Here is a 17,294-nt window from a genome sequence, read left to right as displayed (position 1 = left end):
GACTCCCATTTTACATGTTGGGGATGGTGGATGGTGTCCCTCAGGTGTCTGAGGCTCTGCTAATTTCTCCTCATTCCTTTTGCTGTTTCCTTCTCATGCTGGATAGTTTCAATTGACCTGTATTCAGTTCATTGTCTTCAAGTTAACTGATTCTTTCTTCTGTAAATAATAAATATATTATTATATTTACATTTGTATTATATAAATAATAAATATATTATTCAGACTAGAGAAGTTTTTCATTTTAGTTATACTTTTCAACATCAGAATTTCTCTTCGACTTCAAATAATAAGGGTGCCTGGCTAGCTCAGTCAGTACAGCATGTGACTCTAGAGTTTGAGCCCCATACTGGGTGTAGACCATTACTTAAAAATAAAATCTTTTATAAATAAAAGGAATAATAATTTATGTCTCTTTATTGTTATTCTCTATTTGATGAGACATCATTTGCATACTTTCCCATAGTTCTTAGACATGATTTCTTTCAGTTCTTTCAACTTATTTATTATAGGTGATTTAAAATCTTTGGCTAATAAATCCAACTTTTGGGTTTCCTCAGGGACAGTTTCTGTTAACTGCTATTTTTCCTGTTTATAGGCTATGCTTTTTTGTTTGATTATAATCTCTTTTTGTTGTTGTTGTAGAAACGGGATATTTATGATATGTGTTTTTTTTTTTTTAAGTACCAAGGATCTTTATTCTCAGACCTAATGTTGAACCTGTGACTGCAGATAACATGTCACTATTTCGAGAACACCTTCATTCTTTCCAAGTCTTCAGCCATAAGGTTATACCTTATTCTCATCATAACAAGATAAATGAATGAGATTGAAGGAGGATTAAGGAGATACACTGAAGATAAAAGCAAAGGGGAACAAACATTTTACAAGTTTATCATCCCAGTTACCCTAAAGGTTAAGTTTCAGATTTACAAGAGTAATGACAGAACAGCATGATTTCAGTGAAAACCAACACAAGTTAGATCTTTAAAAAAAAAAAAGGGGTGGGGGTGGGAGAATCAGTTCAGAAATACTAAGTCAGGCAAGCATGCAAACTTCAGAGTATAAAAAATGCAAGGCCTGGTTGTCCAAACAAATATATCCCTCAGGAGATGGTGGTGCTTAACGGAAACAAATGAATTAAAAGCTGAAAGGGACACTTCTCTGAATTAGCAGACCAATTCCCTCATTTTTTAAGTGAGGAAAGAGGGTAGACAGTAATTAGTGAGGCTCACCTGGCTAGAAAAAGGATGTACATAGATTTAATTCCCGGTGCTATTTACTACATACATCTAAAATACGATAAATATCCAGAACACATTAAGCCCACCGATTAAAATGACAAATACACGGGGAGGAGGTGAATTAATACAGCACAGCAGCACTTCTCACATCCTATTTAAGAGATTAAAAGGAAAAAAATAATCTCTCAAAGATTTTAATGCTCAGTTTTGATAGACTCCATCCAATTCTTTAATGTAGAGCAAATGTACGAGCTTAAAAAGAACGTGCATTCTTCAGCTTTCTCCTATACTTTTTCGGCCTATCTTTCAAAACTAAGCACTGAGTATTTTTAACCTAAGTAATGTGATGTTATATGTACACTTTAATTGCACGTTTTAGGAATAAAATCCATGATATTTTGGTAAATCAGTATATTTATAAAATGGACCGCATAGTGTATCAAAATACACTTTTCACTGGGAAAAATAAATAAAACAGGCGAATGGATCTACACAAAGTAAAAATTAACTTTGGTAGATTTCAGTGTAGGACAGTCCGTAACAAGCCTATTTGCCCTTTTCCCCCCAGAGCTGCTCAGCTTCCAACTTCAGATTTTAAAAATATTTTTAATTGAGATTATGTTGACATGTTCTCATTCCACATCATCTTCAGCCAAGCTCTGAGCACTTACAATTCTCTGACTAATTGTTGGAAGCTTGGTCAGAAGCATCTGGAACACTGGTGGTGGGAGAGTCTGCTGTAACACTTGCAGCAACTGCTGTGGCTGTCCACACACAGCAACTGCATTTGTCAGATGGTCTACACCTTTCTCATATTCGCCTTGGGCTAGCAACTCTTCCCCAAGTTGTATTTCTTCAAGGAAGAATCTCTGAACAGCTTGGGCATCTTTAAGGTCAGGTAACTTGCAAAGTCCGGCTCTCTCCTTGGCAAGCTTTTGTTTCTTTCTTCGTTCTCGAAGCCTGTTCTCGAAGTTGGGGTCACTCGGCCTCTTGCGGCCGAAGCAGATGCAGTACCCGCTGCAGAGAGCCCCGCAGACGCCGGCGGCGCCGGCGCGGTTCCGGCCACCACCTTCCCACGGCCCAGAGGCAGGAGCGAGCGCGGCGGCGGCGGGGCCGGCGAAGAAGCTGTGGGCCGGGAAGCCGCGACCACGCCGCTGCGACCGGCCGCTCGCCGCGGGAGACGCGGAAAGCTGCTCTCTGTGTTTTAAGTGATTGTTCGGTAAAGTCCGTTCTTTGTTGTGTGGGCACTGAAGTCTCTGTTCTGGTGCCTTAGCAGTCAGCCAGTGATTGATGGGAGGTTGAACGAAGAAGTCTCTCAACCTTTGCTGAGGGGCTTGGTATATTTGTCGGGGCGTTCCCTCAGTGCTCCACCGGGCAGTTCACAACCCTGCCTTGGCCTTAGCCTTCACTTTCTGCTTGCACAGAGTCTCAAAGTCAGCCAGAAATGAGAGCTCAGAGCCTTCTCAAGTCTTTCATGGTCATGCACTAAGCTCTTTGCATGTACATGAGCCTCTAGAATCCCAGGAATATGTTGAAGTTTTTCAGGGTTCCATGTGGACATCTTAATTCTTCAATTTTCCCTTTAATTTGTGTTTGTTTGATCAGCCTCTCATCAGCCCCAAGCGTTAAAGTTCCCTCCAACAGCTTCAGTGCTAACTAATTGCCACTGATTTTCTTTCGTAAGCGCTCCAAAGTAACACTGTTTGCACAGAGGCAGCTCTTGAGTCATGAAATAAAATGCCTTGAAAATGGAATCGTTTGGTGAGATGCTAGATAGGCAAATATTGACAGTTCTTTAGGTATGGACATTTCAGGGAATTCTAAACCTACCCTAATCCTATATGTATTGATAGGCTGCGAGTTTAGCCAGCTACCAGAGTGGTGAGGCTCTTTGTTTTCATTGCTACTCCAGAACCTGATAGGGGAATGGGATTAAGAGAAAAATGAGATAACTAACTGAAGTCAATTTGCAGAGTTTGGAAAAAGATGATTTTGACAGTTTTGCCATTGTTGCTATTGCTTTTACTCCACCATTCCAAACATTAAGCTCTACTTTTTAAAAGACAAATACCATATGATTCCACTTATATGTAGAATTTAAACAACAAAATGAATAAACAAACAAAAAGCAGAATCAGACCTATAAATACAGAAAACAAACTGATGGTGGCCAGAAGGGAAGGGCTGGGGGTGGGGCGGGATGACCAAACCGCGAAGGAGCGAGAGAAATACAGGCTTCCGGTTATGGAGTGAGTAAGTCATGGGAATAAAAGGTACAGTGTAGGGAATATAATCAATGATATTGTAATAGCAATGTATGGGGACAGATAGCAGCTATACTTGTGGTATGGAAAGCATAATGTATACAGTTGTTGAATTACTATACTATTTTCACCTGAAACTAATGTAATGTGTATCCACTATAGTGAAATTTAAAAAAATAAAAAGCAATTCAAATAGTAGAAATAGAACAAAAAAGTGTTGTAAATAAGGTTTCTACCCTAAACACCTCGACCCTGGATCCCAAACAGAATATTTTTTTAAAGATTGTGTATTTATTTATTAGAGAGAGACAGCAAGAGAGTTAACACAAGCAGGGGGAACGAGAGAGAGAGAGAGAAGCAGAGAAGCAGGCTTTCTGCTGAGCAGGGAGCCCATTGCAGAGTTTGATCCCAGGCCCCGGTATCATGACCTAAGCCGAAGGCAGATGCTTAACGACTGAGCCACCCAGGTACTCCCAGAATATCAACTAGTGTTAACAGCTACTGTGTGTCTTTCATAAATACATGCCTAGAGAAGCATGTATATAGAGAGACAAAAGATCTGTATTTCCTTTTATACATATAGAAATATACTGTACTCTCTATTATTCACCATTTTTTTTAACTTGGTAATTTACCTTAGATATTGCTACATAGAGCTATTTCAGTTTGTTGTTGTGGTTGTTTGGTATTGTAAGATGAATAGGGCATTATTTACACATTTTCTAGTAACAGACACTTGGTTTGGTCTACTATTTTGTTATTTCAAACAATGATGGGATGAACACCATGGCATTTACATCTCTTTGACCATGTGTGCTATTACTGAACGATAAGTTCCTAACTAGGAAATGTAAGGTGTGTTTGTTTTCAGATATTGATGGATGTTGGAAAATTGCCTCCAATGATGTTTCATCAGTTTATGCTTCTGTTTGTGGTAAAGGAGAATGCTGTTTCTCCTCATTGCCACATTGGATTATCAAGTATGTTTTGCCAATTTCAAAGATGAAAATTTCTCCTTATTGTTTTACTTCTCTTCTCTTATAATACCTTCTCATATATTTCATATATTCATATGTTTGTGAGTCTTCTTCGCTTCACACACAGCACCTCTTTTCATATCCTTCTCTCATTTTTTTATTGAGTTTTAATTTGTAATGCTCTTTGTGAGTTAGAGTCGTTGGACTTTTGGTCTGTTTTACATATTACAAATATTCTTTTCTCTAGCTGATTAGTGGTCACATGGTGTGGTTTACAGTACTTTTTTCTTTGTTAATTTTTTTTTTAAGCAGTCAATCAGATTTCCCAGTCTTCTTCCTACCTGTATGTCTTGCTTAGAAGGGCATTTGTTTCTTCTCAGTTCATAAAAATTCATCTCTTATTTCTTCCAGGAACTTATTGTTCCATTTCGTTATTTATTTGGGTGGCTTATTGTTTGTGAGGGCTAACCAGTTGTCTCTGCATCATTCCTCTCTGATTTAAAACGCCACTCTTGGGGTGCCTGGGTGGCTCAGTGGGTTAAAGCCTCTGCCTTCGGCTCGGGTCATGATCCCAGCATCCTGGGATCGAGCCTCACATCGGGTTCTCTGCTCAGCAGGGAGCCTGCTTCCTCCTCTCTCTCTGCCTGCCTCTCTGCTTACTTGTGGTCTCTGTCTGTCAAGTAAATAAATAAAATCTTTAAAAAAAATAAATAAAACGCCACTCTTCTTAGGTACTAAATTCCTTTATGTAGAGAGAATATTTATGGACTCTCTATTCTTTTCCATTGATTTCTTTGCCAACATTTTAATGGGTATTTTTCCATATGACCTTTAGAATCAGCTTGTCTATTTCTATTTCTCTGTTGAGGAAAAATTTACGTTGTTACTTTTGTTAAAATTACATTAAAACGGGTGCCTGGGTGGCTCAGTGGTTTAAAGCCTCTGCCTTTGGCTCAGGTCATGATCCCAGGGTCCTGGGATCAAGCTGAGCATCTGGCTCTCTGCTCAGCGGGGAGCCTGCTTCCCTTCGTCTCTCTCTGCCTTCTTCTCTGCCTAATTGTGATCTCTGTCAAATAAATAAATAAATAAATCTTTTTAAAAAATGACATTAAAACAGGAATCTCAGATTTTTGCACCTATCAGTCAGAATCTTGCGGAAAGCTTGCTAAAACATAGTTTGTGGGGCCTCACCTTCAGAGTTTCTAATTCACTGAGTCTGAGTTGAGGCTTGGAATTTGTGTATCCTAAAATTCAAAGGGTGATGTTGATGCTGCTGGTCTGGGACAACTCTACTTCCGTGAAGTAAAAATGTATTCATTTTAAGAGAGTTGTTATCCTTCCAATATTCATTCTAACAGCAAGGTATGTTATTCCATTTATGTTCTATTTTCTTAGTAGAGTTTCAGTGTTTTCTTTATATTGATACAACTTATTGTTTTAAATTTATTCCTCTGCAGTTTCTTTTTTGTTGCATTGTAATAAAGGTTAGTTTAGGGGCACCTGGGTGGCTCAGTGGGTTAAAGCCTCTGCCTTTGGCTCAGGTCATGATCCCAGGGTCCTGGGATCAAGCTGGGCATCTGGCTCTCTGCTCAGCGGGGAGCCTGCTTCACTTCTTCTCTTCTCTGCCTGCCTCTCTGCCTACTTGTGATGTCTGTCAAATAAATAAATAAAATCTTAAAAAAAAAAGAGTACTAGAAACATAAAGTTTAAAAAAATAAAGGTTAGTATATAATTATTATTTAATAATTATTTAGCAATTTTTGAATTATTATTTTAAATATTTATGGTTAGCAAGTCTTCCCTGTTCAACTTATTACAATGGAAGTGGGAATAATATTAGGTTACTTTCTGAGAATTTGGAGGACATATTAGGGAAAGAGAGGAAGGTGAGCTTTTTTTTTTTTAAAAGATTTTATTTATTTATTTGACAGACAGAAATCACCAATAGGCAGAGAGGCAAGCAAAGAGAGAGGGGGAAGTAGGCTCCCCGCTGAGCAGAGAGCCCAATGCGGGGCTCAATCCCAGGACCCTGAGATCATGACCTGAGCTGAAGGCAGAGGCTTTAACCCACTGAGCCACCCAGGCGCCCCAAGGAAGGTGAGCTTTGATAAGAAAATGTTAATAAAACTTTTTCCACTCGTGGCTTAAAAAATGTTTCCTTCATGTGATTCTAGGGCTGGAAAAATTAGTTGGAATAATTAATTTTTCTAAAGTATAGAAAAAGCTCTGAAAACCCACAGGCTTCACTAACATGTATGAGGAATCACTAATATCAAAGATGGGTTACATTCAGATAGCTTGAATTTTGGTCATATATGTAAATTAGAGTCCATGGACATTGCTAGGAAGGGTGAAAGTGTAACTTGCAAGGGCAAGGGGTGAAGGGATGAATGAAGACTAACGAACAGATCCTTTAACTTTTATAGAAAGTAAGCACCTTTCCGGACCATAGCATATGCCCCTGTTTTATTGCTTAGACTGAGGATATCTGAAGACTACTTTTAAGATCTGCAAAATAAATTTTAAAAATTCAGCCTAAATATTTCTGCAAATAGTATAATCCAAATCGTATTTCCCAATCAGCCTAGTATCTTTTTCCCTCTCCTTCTATTGGTTAAAAGAAAAATAAAAAGAAATGGAGAACACATGTTCTCCATCCTGTTCTCCAATAGTAGGAACATACTATGCTATAGGTGAGAATTTTCTTATTTACTGTGGTATTCAGAATACGAGTTCCCCAAAGGTGCCTATGTTCTGATCTGCAGAACCTGTGAGTATGTTACCTTACACAGCCTAAGGCGAATTAAGGTTACAGATAGGGTCAAAGTTGCTAATCAGCTAACCTTAAGAGGGAGAGTATTCTAGATTATACAGGTGGGCCCAGTGTAATTACAGGGGTTCTTTAAGATTTTATTTATTTATTTGACACACAGAAATCACAAGTAGGCAGAGAGGCAGATCGAGAGAGAGGGAAGCAGGCTCCCTACTGAGAAGAAAGCCCGATGCGGGCCTCGATCCCAGGACCCTGAGATCATGACCTGAGCCAAAGGCAGAGGCTTTAAACCACTGAGCCACCAGGCGCCCAATTACAGGGGTTCTTAAAAGAGCAAGAGGAGTGCAGGAAAGAAGGTGAAATATATTTCATGTGATAAAGACTCTTTTTGCTCTTGTGGCTTTAAAAATGGAGGAAAGGAACCATAAGCCAAGGAAGATGTGCCGTCTCAAGAATCTGGAAAAGGAAGGTTCCCCCAAAGAGCCCATAGAAAGGAATGCAGCTGTCCCCAGCCTTAACTCAGTGAGACCTATACAAGGTTACTTGACCCTATACAACAACAAGGTAATAAAAAGCATTGTTTTAACCTATAAATTTATGGTAATTTGGTAACAAATAGGAAATTAATGCAATTATTAAACTATTATGACAGAGTACTCACGAATACTGATGCTTCCTTTTTTTTTTTTCTTAAATTGTTAGCATTTGTCCAAATATCTAAAAGGTTAACTTTTTTTCCCCCAATTAACAGCAAATTTTTGGAAGTTGAATATCTCAGAGTTCATTTAGGGCAATACTTATCCGGAAATCTGGTCTATCTGCAAAGTGACTAAGGACCTCATTGGCATATCACCCTGGAAAACAGCTGAGTCAGAATTAAGATTAAGAGCTTTGGAGTTGGAGGCTCAGAGACCTAAAACCTCTGCTAGGACTGAATATGTGACATTGGATAAGTTATTTACTCTCTCCTCTTTTTTCTTATACTAGAACTTAAATCATAAGGTTATGGTGAGGATTACCTGAGAGGATATATGTATAGCACTTAGCATGATTCTAGCCCATAGGCAAAAAAAAAATCATAAAATGAAGACACAGATTCTCAAAAAAAAAAAAAAAAAAACCGTAGTGCCTTTCATCATAAAAGCAAAAAAATCTAAACGACTCAACTGTTCCCAAAGGCATAAATACAGCAATTGACATTCATAATGGCATTCATAAATGATCAAGTATAAGGTTTTTTAACAATTCTTTTAAAGATCTTTAAAATATGTGACTGTTGGTATTTAAAGTGGCAAGATCTTTGTACCTCAAAAATTTATGCATGTGGAATTTACATCAAGAGTGTCATATGAACAAAACATTTTATAAGGTATATTTTTACTAGGACTCAAACCTTAGCTCCTCCACTTTTTGTTCATCTGTAACATATGAGACACTTCATCTTACTTAGCCTAAGTTTTCTTCTATAAAATTTGGATAATAGGAGAGGTACTTGGTAATGTGGTTGGGAAGATTAGCGATAGTACATTTGAATCACCCCCTTGAATATACCTATAAGTGATTGTTCCATAAGTGGTGGTTATTCGTCATTGTTACTTTGTGATCCTCTAAAACTGCATTGACTAAAGTCAGTAGTAACCTAATTATGAAATACTCTGGGTCTTTCTCTTCCTTTATTATAGTTTGTCTTACACTGGATACTACTGAACCTCTTCAAATTCTCTCCTTTCTCCTTTTCTGGCATTGTTCTTAGCCTTTTTTTTCCCCCCAGGTTATTTATTTATTTATTTATTTGACAGACAGAGATCACAACTAGGCAGAGAGGCAGGCAGGGAGAGAGGAAGGAAATCAGGCTCTCCGCTGAGCAGAGAGCCCAATGCGGGGCTCCATCCCAGGACCCTGGGATCATGACCTGAGCCGAAGGCAGAGGCTTTAACCCACTGGGATCATGACCTGAGCCGAAGGCAGAGGCTTTAACCCACTGAGTCACCCAGGCTCCCCTTTTGCTTATTCTTCTTCCTTTGCCCAAACCTTAAATATTGTTGTTTCCCAATTTCTATAGCTTTTTAAATTTTTCTTTTTCCCGTGCACATTGTTTGTGAGTATGATAATGCTTCTTATACTAGCTGAAACCTTTTCCCGGAGCACCAGTTGTATTGCTCAGAGACCTCTTTCTTTTTTAAAGTGAGAGAAAGGAATGCATTTTCTTTTCGAGTTTGCTTCATTTATAGCCTTAAGTATTTATATGGTATGTGGGTATGCATTTGTATTGTGACTTTAACCCAAAAACATTAATTAGGTGGGTCTTTTCCAAATCTTTAATCTCTACTAATCTACTAATGGTTGAAAAATGGTACCTGTAACTGTGATGGGCATGTCTTTGGAATTAGTTAAACACATTTGCAAGTTTCTGAACCATTTACTTGTTTTTCTGGGCACTACTTTATATCCTTTGTTCCTTTGCTTCTTTCTTTCCTCCATCCTTCCTTCCTCCTCCTGTCGTCCGTCCGCCCCTCCCTTCCCCCCTTTCTTTCTTCTTTTAAATTTCAAGTTAGGTAACATAGAGTGTGGCTCTGCTTTCAAGAACAGAATCCAGTTATTCATCAGCTGCATACAACACCGAGTTCACATTCAAACCAGTGTCCTCCATAATGTCCATCACCCATCGAGCCCATTTTCCCACCCACCTCCCCTTCAGCAACTGTCAGCTTCTTGTCTACATTAAAGAGTCTCTTGTGGTTTGCCTCCCTCTCTGTTTTTTATCTTATTTTATTTTTCCTTCCCTTCCTCTTTGTTTATCTGTTTTTCTGAAATTGCACATATGAGTGAAATCACAGAGTATTGGTCCTTCTCTGACTGACTTATTTCACATAATGCCCTCTAGTCCCATCCATATCATTGCAAGTGGCAAGATTTCATTCATTCTGATACCAAATAGTATTCCATTGTACATATACCACATCTTCTTTATCCATTCATCTGTTAATGGACATCTGGGCTCTTTCCATAATTTGGCTATTATTGATAGTACTGCTATAAACGTGGGGTGCATGTGCCCCTTCAAATCAGAATTTTTGTATCCTTTGGATAAATAACTAATAATACAATTGCTGGGTCATAGGGTAGCTCGCATTTTAACTTTCTGAGGAAAATCCATACTGTTTTCCAGAGTGGATCACCAATTTGCCTTTTAACTAACAGTACAAGAAGGTTCCCCTTTCTCTGCACCCTCACAAACACCTGTTGTTTCTGAGTTGGTAATTTTAACCATTCTGACAGGTGTGAAGTAGTATCTCATTTTGGTTTTGATTTGTATTTCCCTGATGATGCAAGATGTTGAGCCTCTTTTCATGTGTCTGTTAGCCATCTGAAAGTCTTTTTTGGACAAGGTTCTATTCAAGTCTTCTGCCCATTTCTTAACTGGATTATTTGTTTTTTGGGGTGTTGAGTTTGATAAGTTCTTTATAGATTTTGGATACTAGCCCATTATCTGATATGTCATTTGCAAAAACCTTCTCCCATTCCATCGGTTGCCTTTTGGTTTTGTTGATTGTTTCCTTCAGTGTGCAAAAGCTTTTTGTCTTGATGAGGTCCTGATAGTCCATCTTTGTTTTTGTTTCCCTTGCCTCCGGTGATATGTCTAGTAAGAAATTTCTATGGCCGAGGTCAAAGAGGTTGCCGCCTGTGTTCTTCTCTAGAATATTGATGGTTTCCTGTGTCACAGTTAGGTCTTTCATCCACTTTTAATTTATTTTTGTGTGTGGTGTAAGAAAGTAGTCTGGTGCCATTCTTCTGCCTGTCACTGTCCAGTTTTTTCCAACACCATTTTTTAAAGACAGTGTCTTTTTCCCATTGGATATTTTTTCCTGCTTTGTTGAAGATTAGTTGACCTTACACTTGTGGGTCCATTTCTGGTTTCTCTTTTCTGTTCCTTTGATCTATATGTCTGTTCTGTGCCAATACCATACTGTCTTAGTGACTACAGATTCGTAATAGAGCTTAAAGTCCGGAATTGTGATGCCTCCAGCGTTTCTTTTTTCTTTTTTTTTTTCTACATCACTTTAGTTACTTAGAGTTTTGTCTGGTTCCATACAAATTTTATAGTTGTTCGTTCTAGCTCTGTGAAAAATGCTGGTGTTATTTTTGATAGGGATTGCATTGAATATGTAGATTGCTTTGGGTGGAATAGACCATTTAACAATAGTATTTTTTTTCTTGCAATCCATGACATGGAATGTTTTTCCATTCCTTTGTGCCTTCTTCAGTTTCTTTTATATGTGTTCTCTAGCTTTCATGGTACAGAACTTTTATTTCTCTGGTTAGGTTTATTTCTAGGTATCTTATTGTCTTTGATGTAATTGTAAATGGGATTGATTCCTTGATCTCTCTTTCTGCTCTTTTATTATAATTGGTGTATAGAAATGCAGCAGATTTCTGAATGTCCATTTTGTATCCTGTGACTTTGCTGAATTCATATATCAGTTCTAGCAATTTGTTGGTGGAATCTTTCTACATAAAGGTTTTCTACATAAAGTATCATGTTGTCTGAGAAGAGTGAAAGTTTGACTTCTTCTGTGCTAATTTGGATGTTTTTTATTTCTTCTTGTTGTCTGATTGCTGAGGCTAGGATTTTCAGGACTGTGTTGAACAATAACAGTAAGAGTGGACATCCCTATCATGTTCCTGACCTTGATAGATAGGAATTTAGTGCCATTGTATTACTTGTAAAATCGCTGTTCCTGTAGATTGTCTGTGTTCCTTTTAAAAATGGTTTAAAAAGTTCCTGTCACTTTTGGTATCTATTTCCTGCTCTAAGAATCCCTTTTAGTATTACTTGCAGAGCTGGTTTAGTGTTCATGAACTCCTTTAGTTTTTGCTTATCTTGGAAACTCTTTATCTTTCCCTCCATTCTTAATGACAGCTTTGCTGCTTGGCTGTGTTATTTTTCCCAGTCAGCGTGTTGAATATATCATGCTGCTTATTTCTGGCCTGCTACGTTTTTGGGGACAGGTCTGCAGCTAACCTTATGTGTCCACCCTTGTAGGTTAAGGACCTTTTGCCCCTGGCTACTTTCAGAATTCTCACTTTATCTTTTTTGTTTTGTGAGTTTCACTCTAATATATCTTGGTGTTGACCTGTTCTGTTTGGATTTTGAGGGGAGTTCTCTGTGACTCTTGGACATAAATGCCTGTTTCCTTCCCCCGATTAGGGAAATTGTCAGCTATAATTTGTTCAAATAAACTTTCTGCCCCATTTTCACACTTTTATTCTTCTGAGACTCCTGGGATACAGATAATATTGCACATTGTTGAATCACTAAATTCCCTAAGTTTGTATTCATGATGTTTTCTTTCCTTCTTCTTTTCAGCTTCGTTATTTTCCATAATTTTCACTATCACCTATTTGGTTCTCTGCCTCTTCCATCCTCATTGTGATTACATCCAGTTGGTTCTGCATCTCAGCTATAGCATTTTTATTTCAGCATGACGAGTTTTATCTCTGCAGTGAGGATTTCTCTGGTCTCTTCTATGCTGCTTTGAAGCCCAGGTAGTATTCTTATGACTGTCATTCTAAATTCTTGTTCAGATATATTGATTACATCTGTTTTGAGAAATCCCTGGCTGTGATTTCTTCTGCTATTTCTTTTAGGGAGAATCCCTCTGTCTTGTCATTATGTTTAGGTTTCTGTCTTTTGCATGTCATGAAAGAATGTTAGGTTTCCTGCTCCTGAGAGGAAACAGGGGTCACACACTGTCCAGGGTCTTGCACTTCAGGAAGTGTTTCTGTTGTATGCTGTGTGCACTCTGATGTAGTGTTTTGGCTGCCCTTTTCCACAGGTCAGTTTGCTCAGACTTCCTCCGTGCTTGCAGTGGGAGGTGGTTGAACCTTTCACTAGGTGTGCTTTGATTTGTTTGTTGAGATAAGCCTAATTAAAAAAAAAAACTAAAAAAAAAAGGGCTGATCTAAGAAAAGAGAAAAGGAAAAGGAAGAAAAAACAGACAGACAAACAACTATAACCCTGATTCCAAATAATGAGAAAGAAGGAAGGAAAAGGGGGGGAATCAACAACAACAAAAAACGGCTGATCCTACAAAGGAAAAAAAGAAACAAACCAACAAATAAACACAAAACTATAAGCCTAATGCCAAAGGAAGAAGAAAATAAAGAATAAAGAAATAAAAGAATTCTTAAGAAAAGAAAACCTGGTCCTATTTCCACCAGAACTGAAGCTGATGCTTTAGAGCACTCTGTGATTAGTAGACCTGGTACATGTGGGGCAGCGTATGTTGTTCTGAGGGAGAGGCCCCCTGTGCTGGTTCACAGTCAGACCTGCCTTAGGAAACTTGCCCCTGTTGGGTGCACAAGGGCAGGGTTTGGTGTAAGGGACTCCAGCCTCCCCTGGAGGTTCTGTTTCTCTCTTAAGTCCAACCATGGTGGTGGGGGGAAGGGAATGTGTGGAAGATCCTATCACCCCACCATCTCAACCTGGGGGAAAACTCACAGCTGCTACTGTTTAGGAGGCCCTGATAAAAAAGTGAACAACTTCTTCTCCTGTGTTCCAGGCTTTCATCATATCACTGCACCTCAACTTCCCTGTGCCTGGCCATCTGCACACGCTATGCCACAGTTATGTGTTTTATCTTTGTCCCATGGCTGGTATTGAAAACTCCAAATCTTAAAGGACCCAGCAAGGTGTGGGCCTGCTTCTCTCCCTAGGAGGAGAGGCTTGCAGCTTGCCCAGCACCATTCTGTCCCATAAAGGCAGTCACACAGAGTGGAGTCTGTTGGGCCCCACAGTGGAAAGCTGTGACCAGCATATCTGCCCTCTACACATGCTTCTGTCCCCTGCTGCTAAACAGCCACTCAGTGGCTCCTAGGGGGCCTTTTGTCCACAGAAAAGCAAAATCCCTCTTCCACATGTACTCCAGGAGGGGGAGTGATTTCTCTCAGTGCCATTCAGGGGATCCCCTCACCCCAGCATATTGCAGGAACCCTATATGCTGTTCTTTCTCCTGCCCTCTCCCTCTCTCCCTGGCTTCACTCTACACAAATGGCTCCCTCCCTTTCCCAGCACCACAGCTTTTCTCTCCCCTAGTTCATAGCTCCAAACCTCACATCTGCCACTTTCCCTCCAGTTACGCAGATTATTTTCTTAATCCTCAAATCTATTTCCTAGTTGTTCAAAATGATTTGATGTTGAGCTCCTCTGTTTGAGGGATAAAGCAAACCCAGGGTCCCCCTGCTACTCTTCCAATTTTGTCTTTCTTCTCAGTGACCTCTTCTAATTGAGCATATTTAAAAGTGCACATAATCATTTTCTGCATACTTTTTCCCCACTCTGTACCGATGCTGATGCTACTGTTAATTCACTTGTTCAATCACTAATTAAACATATATTGAATGCCTACTATGTCCTAGGCCCTGAGGGTACAGTAGTGAAGTAAACAAATTAACAACTATTTACCCCTCAGGGAACACATCTGTAGTGGAAAAGACAAAGCAAATGAATCTGTTGTGTGTCTGATATAAATTCTGTGGGGAAAAATAGAGGAGGAAAGAGGACTAAGGAGAGCCAAGATGTGGATAGGGTTATGATTCTAAGTGGGATGCTCAGGGAAGCCATCACTATACAGTTACCATTTGAGCAAAGATCTGAGGAGGTGAGGGAGCAAGCCATGGGGGCATTTGGGGAATATTTTCCCAGGATGAAGGAACAGCAGTCGCCCATTGTGAAGCAAGAGTAAGTCTCGCATTTTGGGAAAACTGAGGTAGGAGCAATAGGAGAGAGGTCAGAGAGAGAGAGTTTATAGGCAACCATGGTTGTGTTGTCCTACCTATTTTCTTAAAAATTGGTAACTATCCTTCACTACTTAATCTTTTTCCTTTTTTTCTTTCCTCTTTAACTCTGGCAAGTCACCAAGTTTTAGTGATCCTAACCCTCTTCAGTTCAGACCTTTATCATTGGTCACCCAATTGATCTACTGCTAGCTGCACACTTGATATTCAGCACCCATTCAGGAGCTTATTTTCAAACACTGTCTGCATTGCAGGGCTGCACTAGGTATTGTAGATACACAGGCCATCAAGCTTGCCCTTAGAAAATTCACAGTATCTGGAGAGAAAATCAACAGGCAGTTGGTCACGTGACAGTGAAGTAAGTGCTTTGAGAAGGGAAGTACAAGCAGACTAAGTACCACATGGTAGAAGGGTAGCTCCAATTTTTGAGGGTTAGTGCAAGCTTTCCAACAGAAATTATCTTCCTGTTAAGCTCTAAAAGATAAGTTGAAGAGTTAGACCCTCAAAATGAAAAGAAAGAATTTCCAAGCAAAGGGACCACTTGTACAAAAGCCCAGAAAAGAGAACCGAATGTGGTTTAGTGTTACCAGATAGAGGACAGAAGAGGATGACTCAAAATCAAGCTGGAGAAATACAAAGGAGCCAGATCATGTATGATCTCTAGAGGCCCTTTTAGGGTGTTTGGTTAATCCATCTGTTACCAACATCATCAGTTTCAAACTTGAATATAATACATACTTTATCTCCGAGAACTGAAACCCACCAATGATTCCTTACTGGCTTTCTGCTGAATTCAAACTGTAACAGGCACACGTGAGGTTCTTTAATCTGCCTTTGCCTCTTCAGCCTCAGGTCCCACAGGCCCCACTCTTACTTTATACACCAGCAGTGCGGGACAGCTTATAATTACATGCCAGGAGGGAGAACTCTCCAGGACCTACCAAATGCTTGGAATGCTCTTTGGCCCTTCCCAATCTCGTGAATTCATGTTTATCTTTCAAAAATAATCTCAGAGGTCATCCCTTTTTTTTTTTTTTAATATTTATTTATTTGAGTCAGAGTGAGTGAGCCTGAGCAGAGGGGCAGAAGGAGAGGGAAAGAAAAACTCAAGCAGACTCTTCACTTAGTGCAGAGTCTGACACAGGACTCCATCCGTCAACCCCAAGACCATGAGCTGACCTGCAAACAGGAGGTGGGTATTCAACTGACTGTGCCATCCAGGTGCCCCTCAGAAGTCATCTTCTATAAGAATCTTCCCCAGAAAATTCAAACGAAGTTAATCCTTTACTCTTCCATGCTACCACCCCACTTCTGTGTGATCTTTTCATTGCAATCACCTTCATCTGTAACAGGGTGTTTATATATTAAACTTCTCCACTGGTTTGAGCTCTTTGAGGGTCTCTGGGTTTGGTTTTGTCCGTGTATCCTTAGCCTGACAGTTAGCCACACTTAATAAGGCTCGGTTAATTTACACTAAAGAACAATGAGAATTATCTATAGGAAAGAATGAACACTAATTTATAGCTCATTTAAGTCACACAATTGTGATAGAGCTCAGCACATCTTAGCAAAGGAATCACAGACTTTTTTTTAATTCTTAAATTCAGTTCAGTTAGCATATACTGTATTACTAATTTTAGGAGTAGGATTTAGTGACTCATCAGTTGCATATAGCACCCAGTGCTCATTATATCAGGTTATGTCCTTAATGCCAATCACCCAATTACCCCTTCCCCCCACCAACCTCCCATCCAGCAACCTTCAGTTTCTTTTCTAGAGTTCAGCCTTTCTTATGGTCTGCCTCCTTCTCCATTTTCATTTTGTTTTATTTTTCCTTCCCTTCCCTTATGTTAATCTGTTTTGTTTCTTAGATTGCACATATGAGTGAAATCATATAGTATTTGTCTTTCTCTGACTTACTTCACTTAGGATAATACACTGTAGTTCCATCCATTGCAATAGGCAATTTCATTCTTTTTGATGGGTGAGTGATATTCCATATAACACATGCACACACACATAACAAATCTTTATCCATTCATCTGTTGATAGACATCTGGGCTCTTTCCATATTTTGGCTATTGTAGGTATGGCTGCTACAAACACTGGGGTGCAGGTGCTCCTTCAAACCACCATGTTTGTATCCTTTGGTTAGATACCTAGTAGTGCAATTTCTGGGTCATAGGGTAACTCTCTTTTTAAATTTTTGAGGAACCTGGGCGCCTGGGTGGCTCAGTGG

The 17,294-nt window shown here is 39.4% G+C and overlaps 2 protein-coding genes across 2 annotated transcripts in view; one reads left to right on the top strand and one right to left on the bottom strand.

Moving 5' to 3' along the window:
- LOC131813467 (ral guanine nucleotide dissociation stimulator-like) overlaps positions 1-17,294 on the top strand; it is a 161,632-nt gene that overhangs the window by 13,883 nt on the left and 130,455 nt on the right. The window lies entirely within an intron of this gene.
- Positions 1,423-17,294, bottom strand: part of LOC131813651 (uncharacterized) — a 29,044-nt gene continuing 13,172 nt past the window's right edge. The window contains exons 2-3 of the mRNA XM_059144011.1: positions 3,075-3,159; positions 1,423-2,569 (exon numbers count right to left, since the gene is read on the bottom strand). Coding sequence (XP_058999994.1) covers positions 1,877-2,569; positions 3,075-3,159 — 778 coding nt within the window. The 3' untranslated portion in view covers positions 1,423-1,876. The remainder of the gene's footprint in view (positions 2,570-3,074; positions 3,160-17,294) is intronic.

This window comes from Mustela lutreola, chromosome 13, assembly GCF_030435805.1.
Source record: "Mustela lutreola isolate mMusLut2 chromosome 13, mMusLut2.pri, whole genome shotgun sequence".
NCBI classification, from domain to species: domain Eukaryota; kingdom Metazoa; phylum Chordata; class Mammalia; order Carnivora; family Mustelidae; genus Mustela; species Mustela lutreola.
The sequence above is the reverse complement of the archived record's forward strand: the minus strand, read 5'-3'. Positions and strand labels throughout refer to the sequence as shown.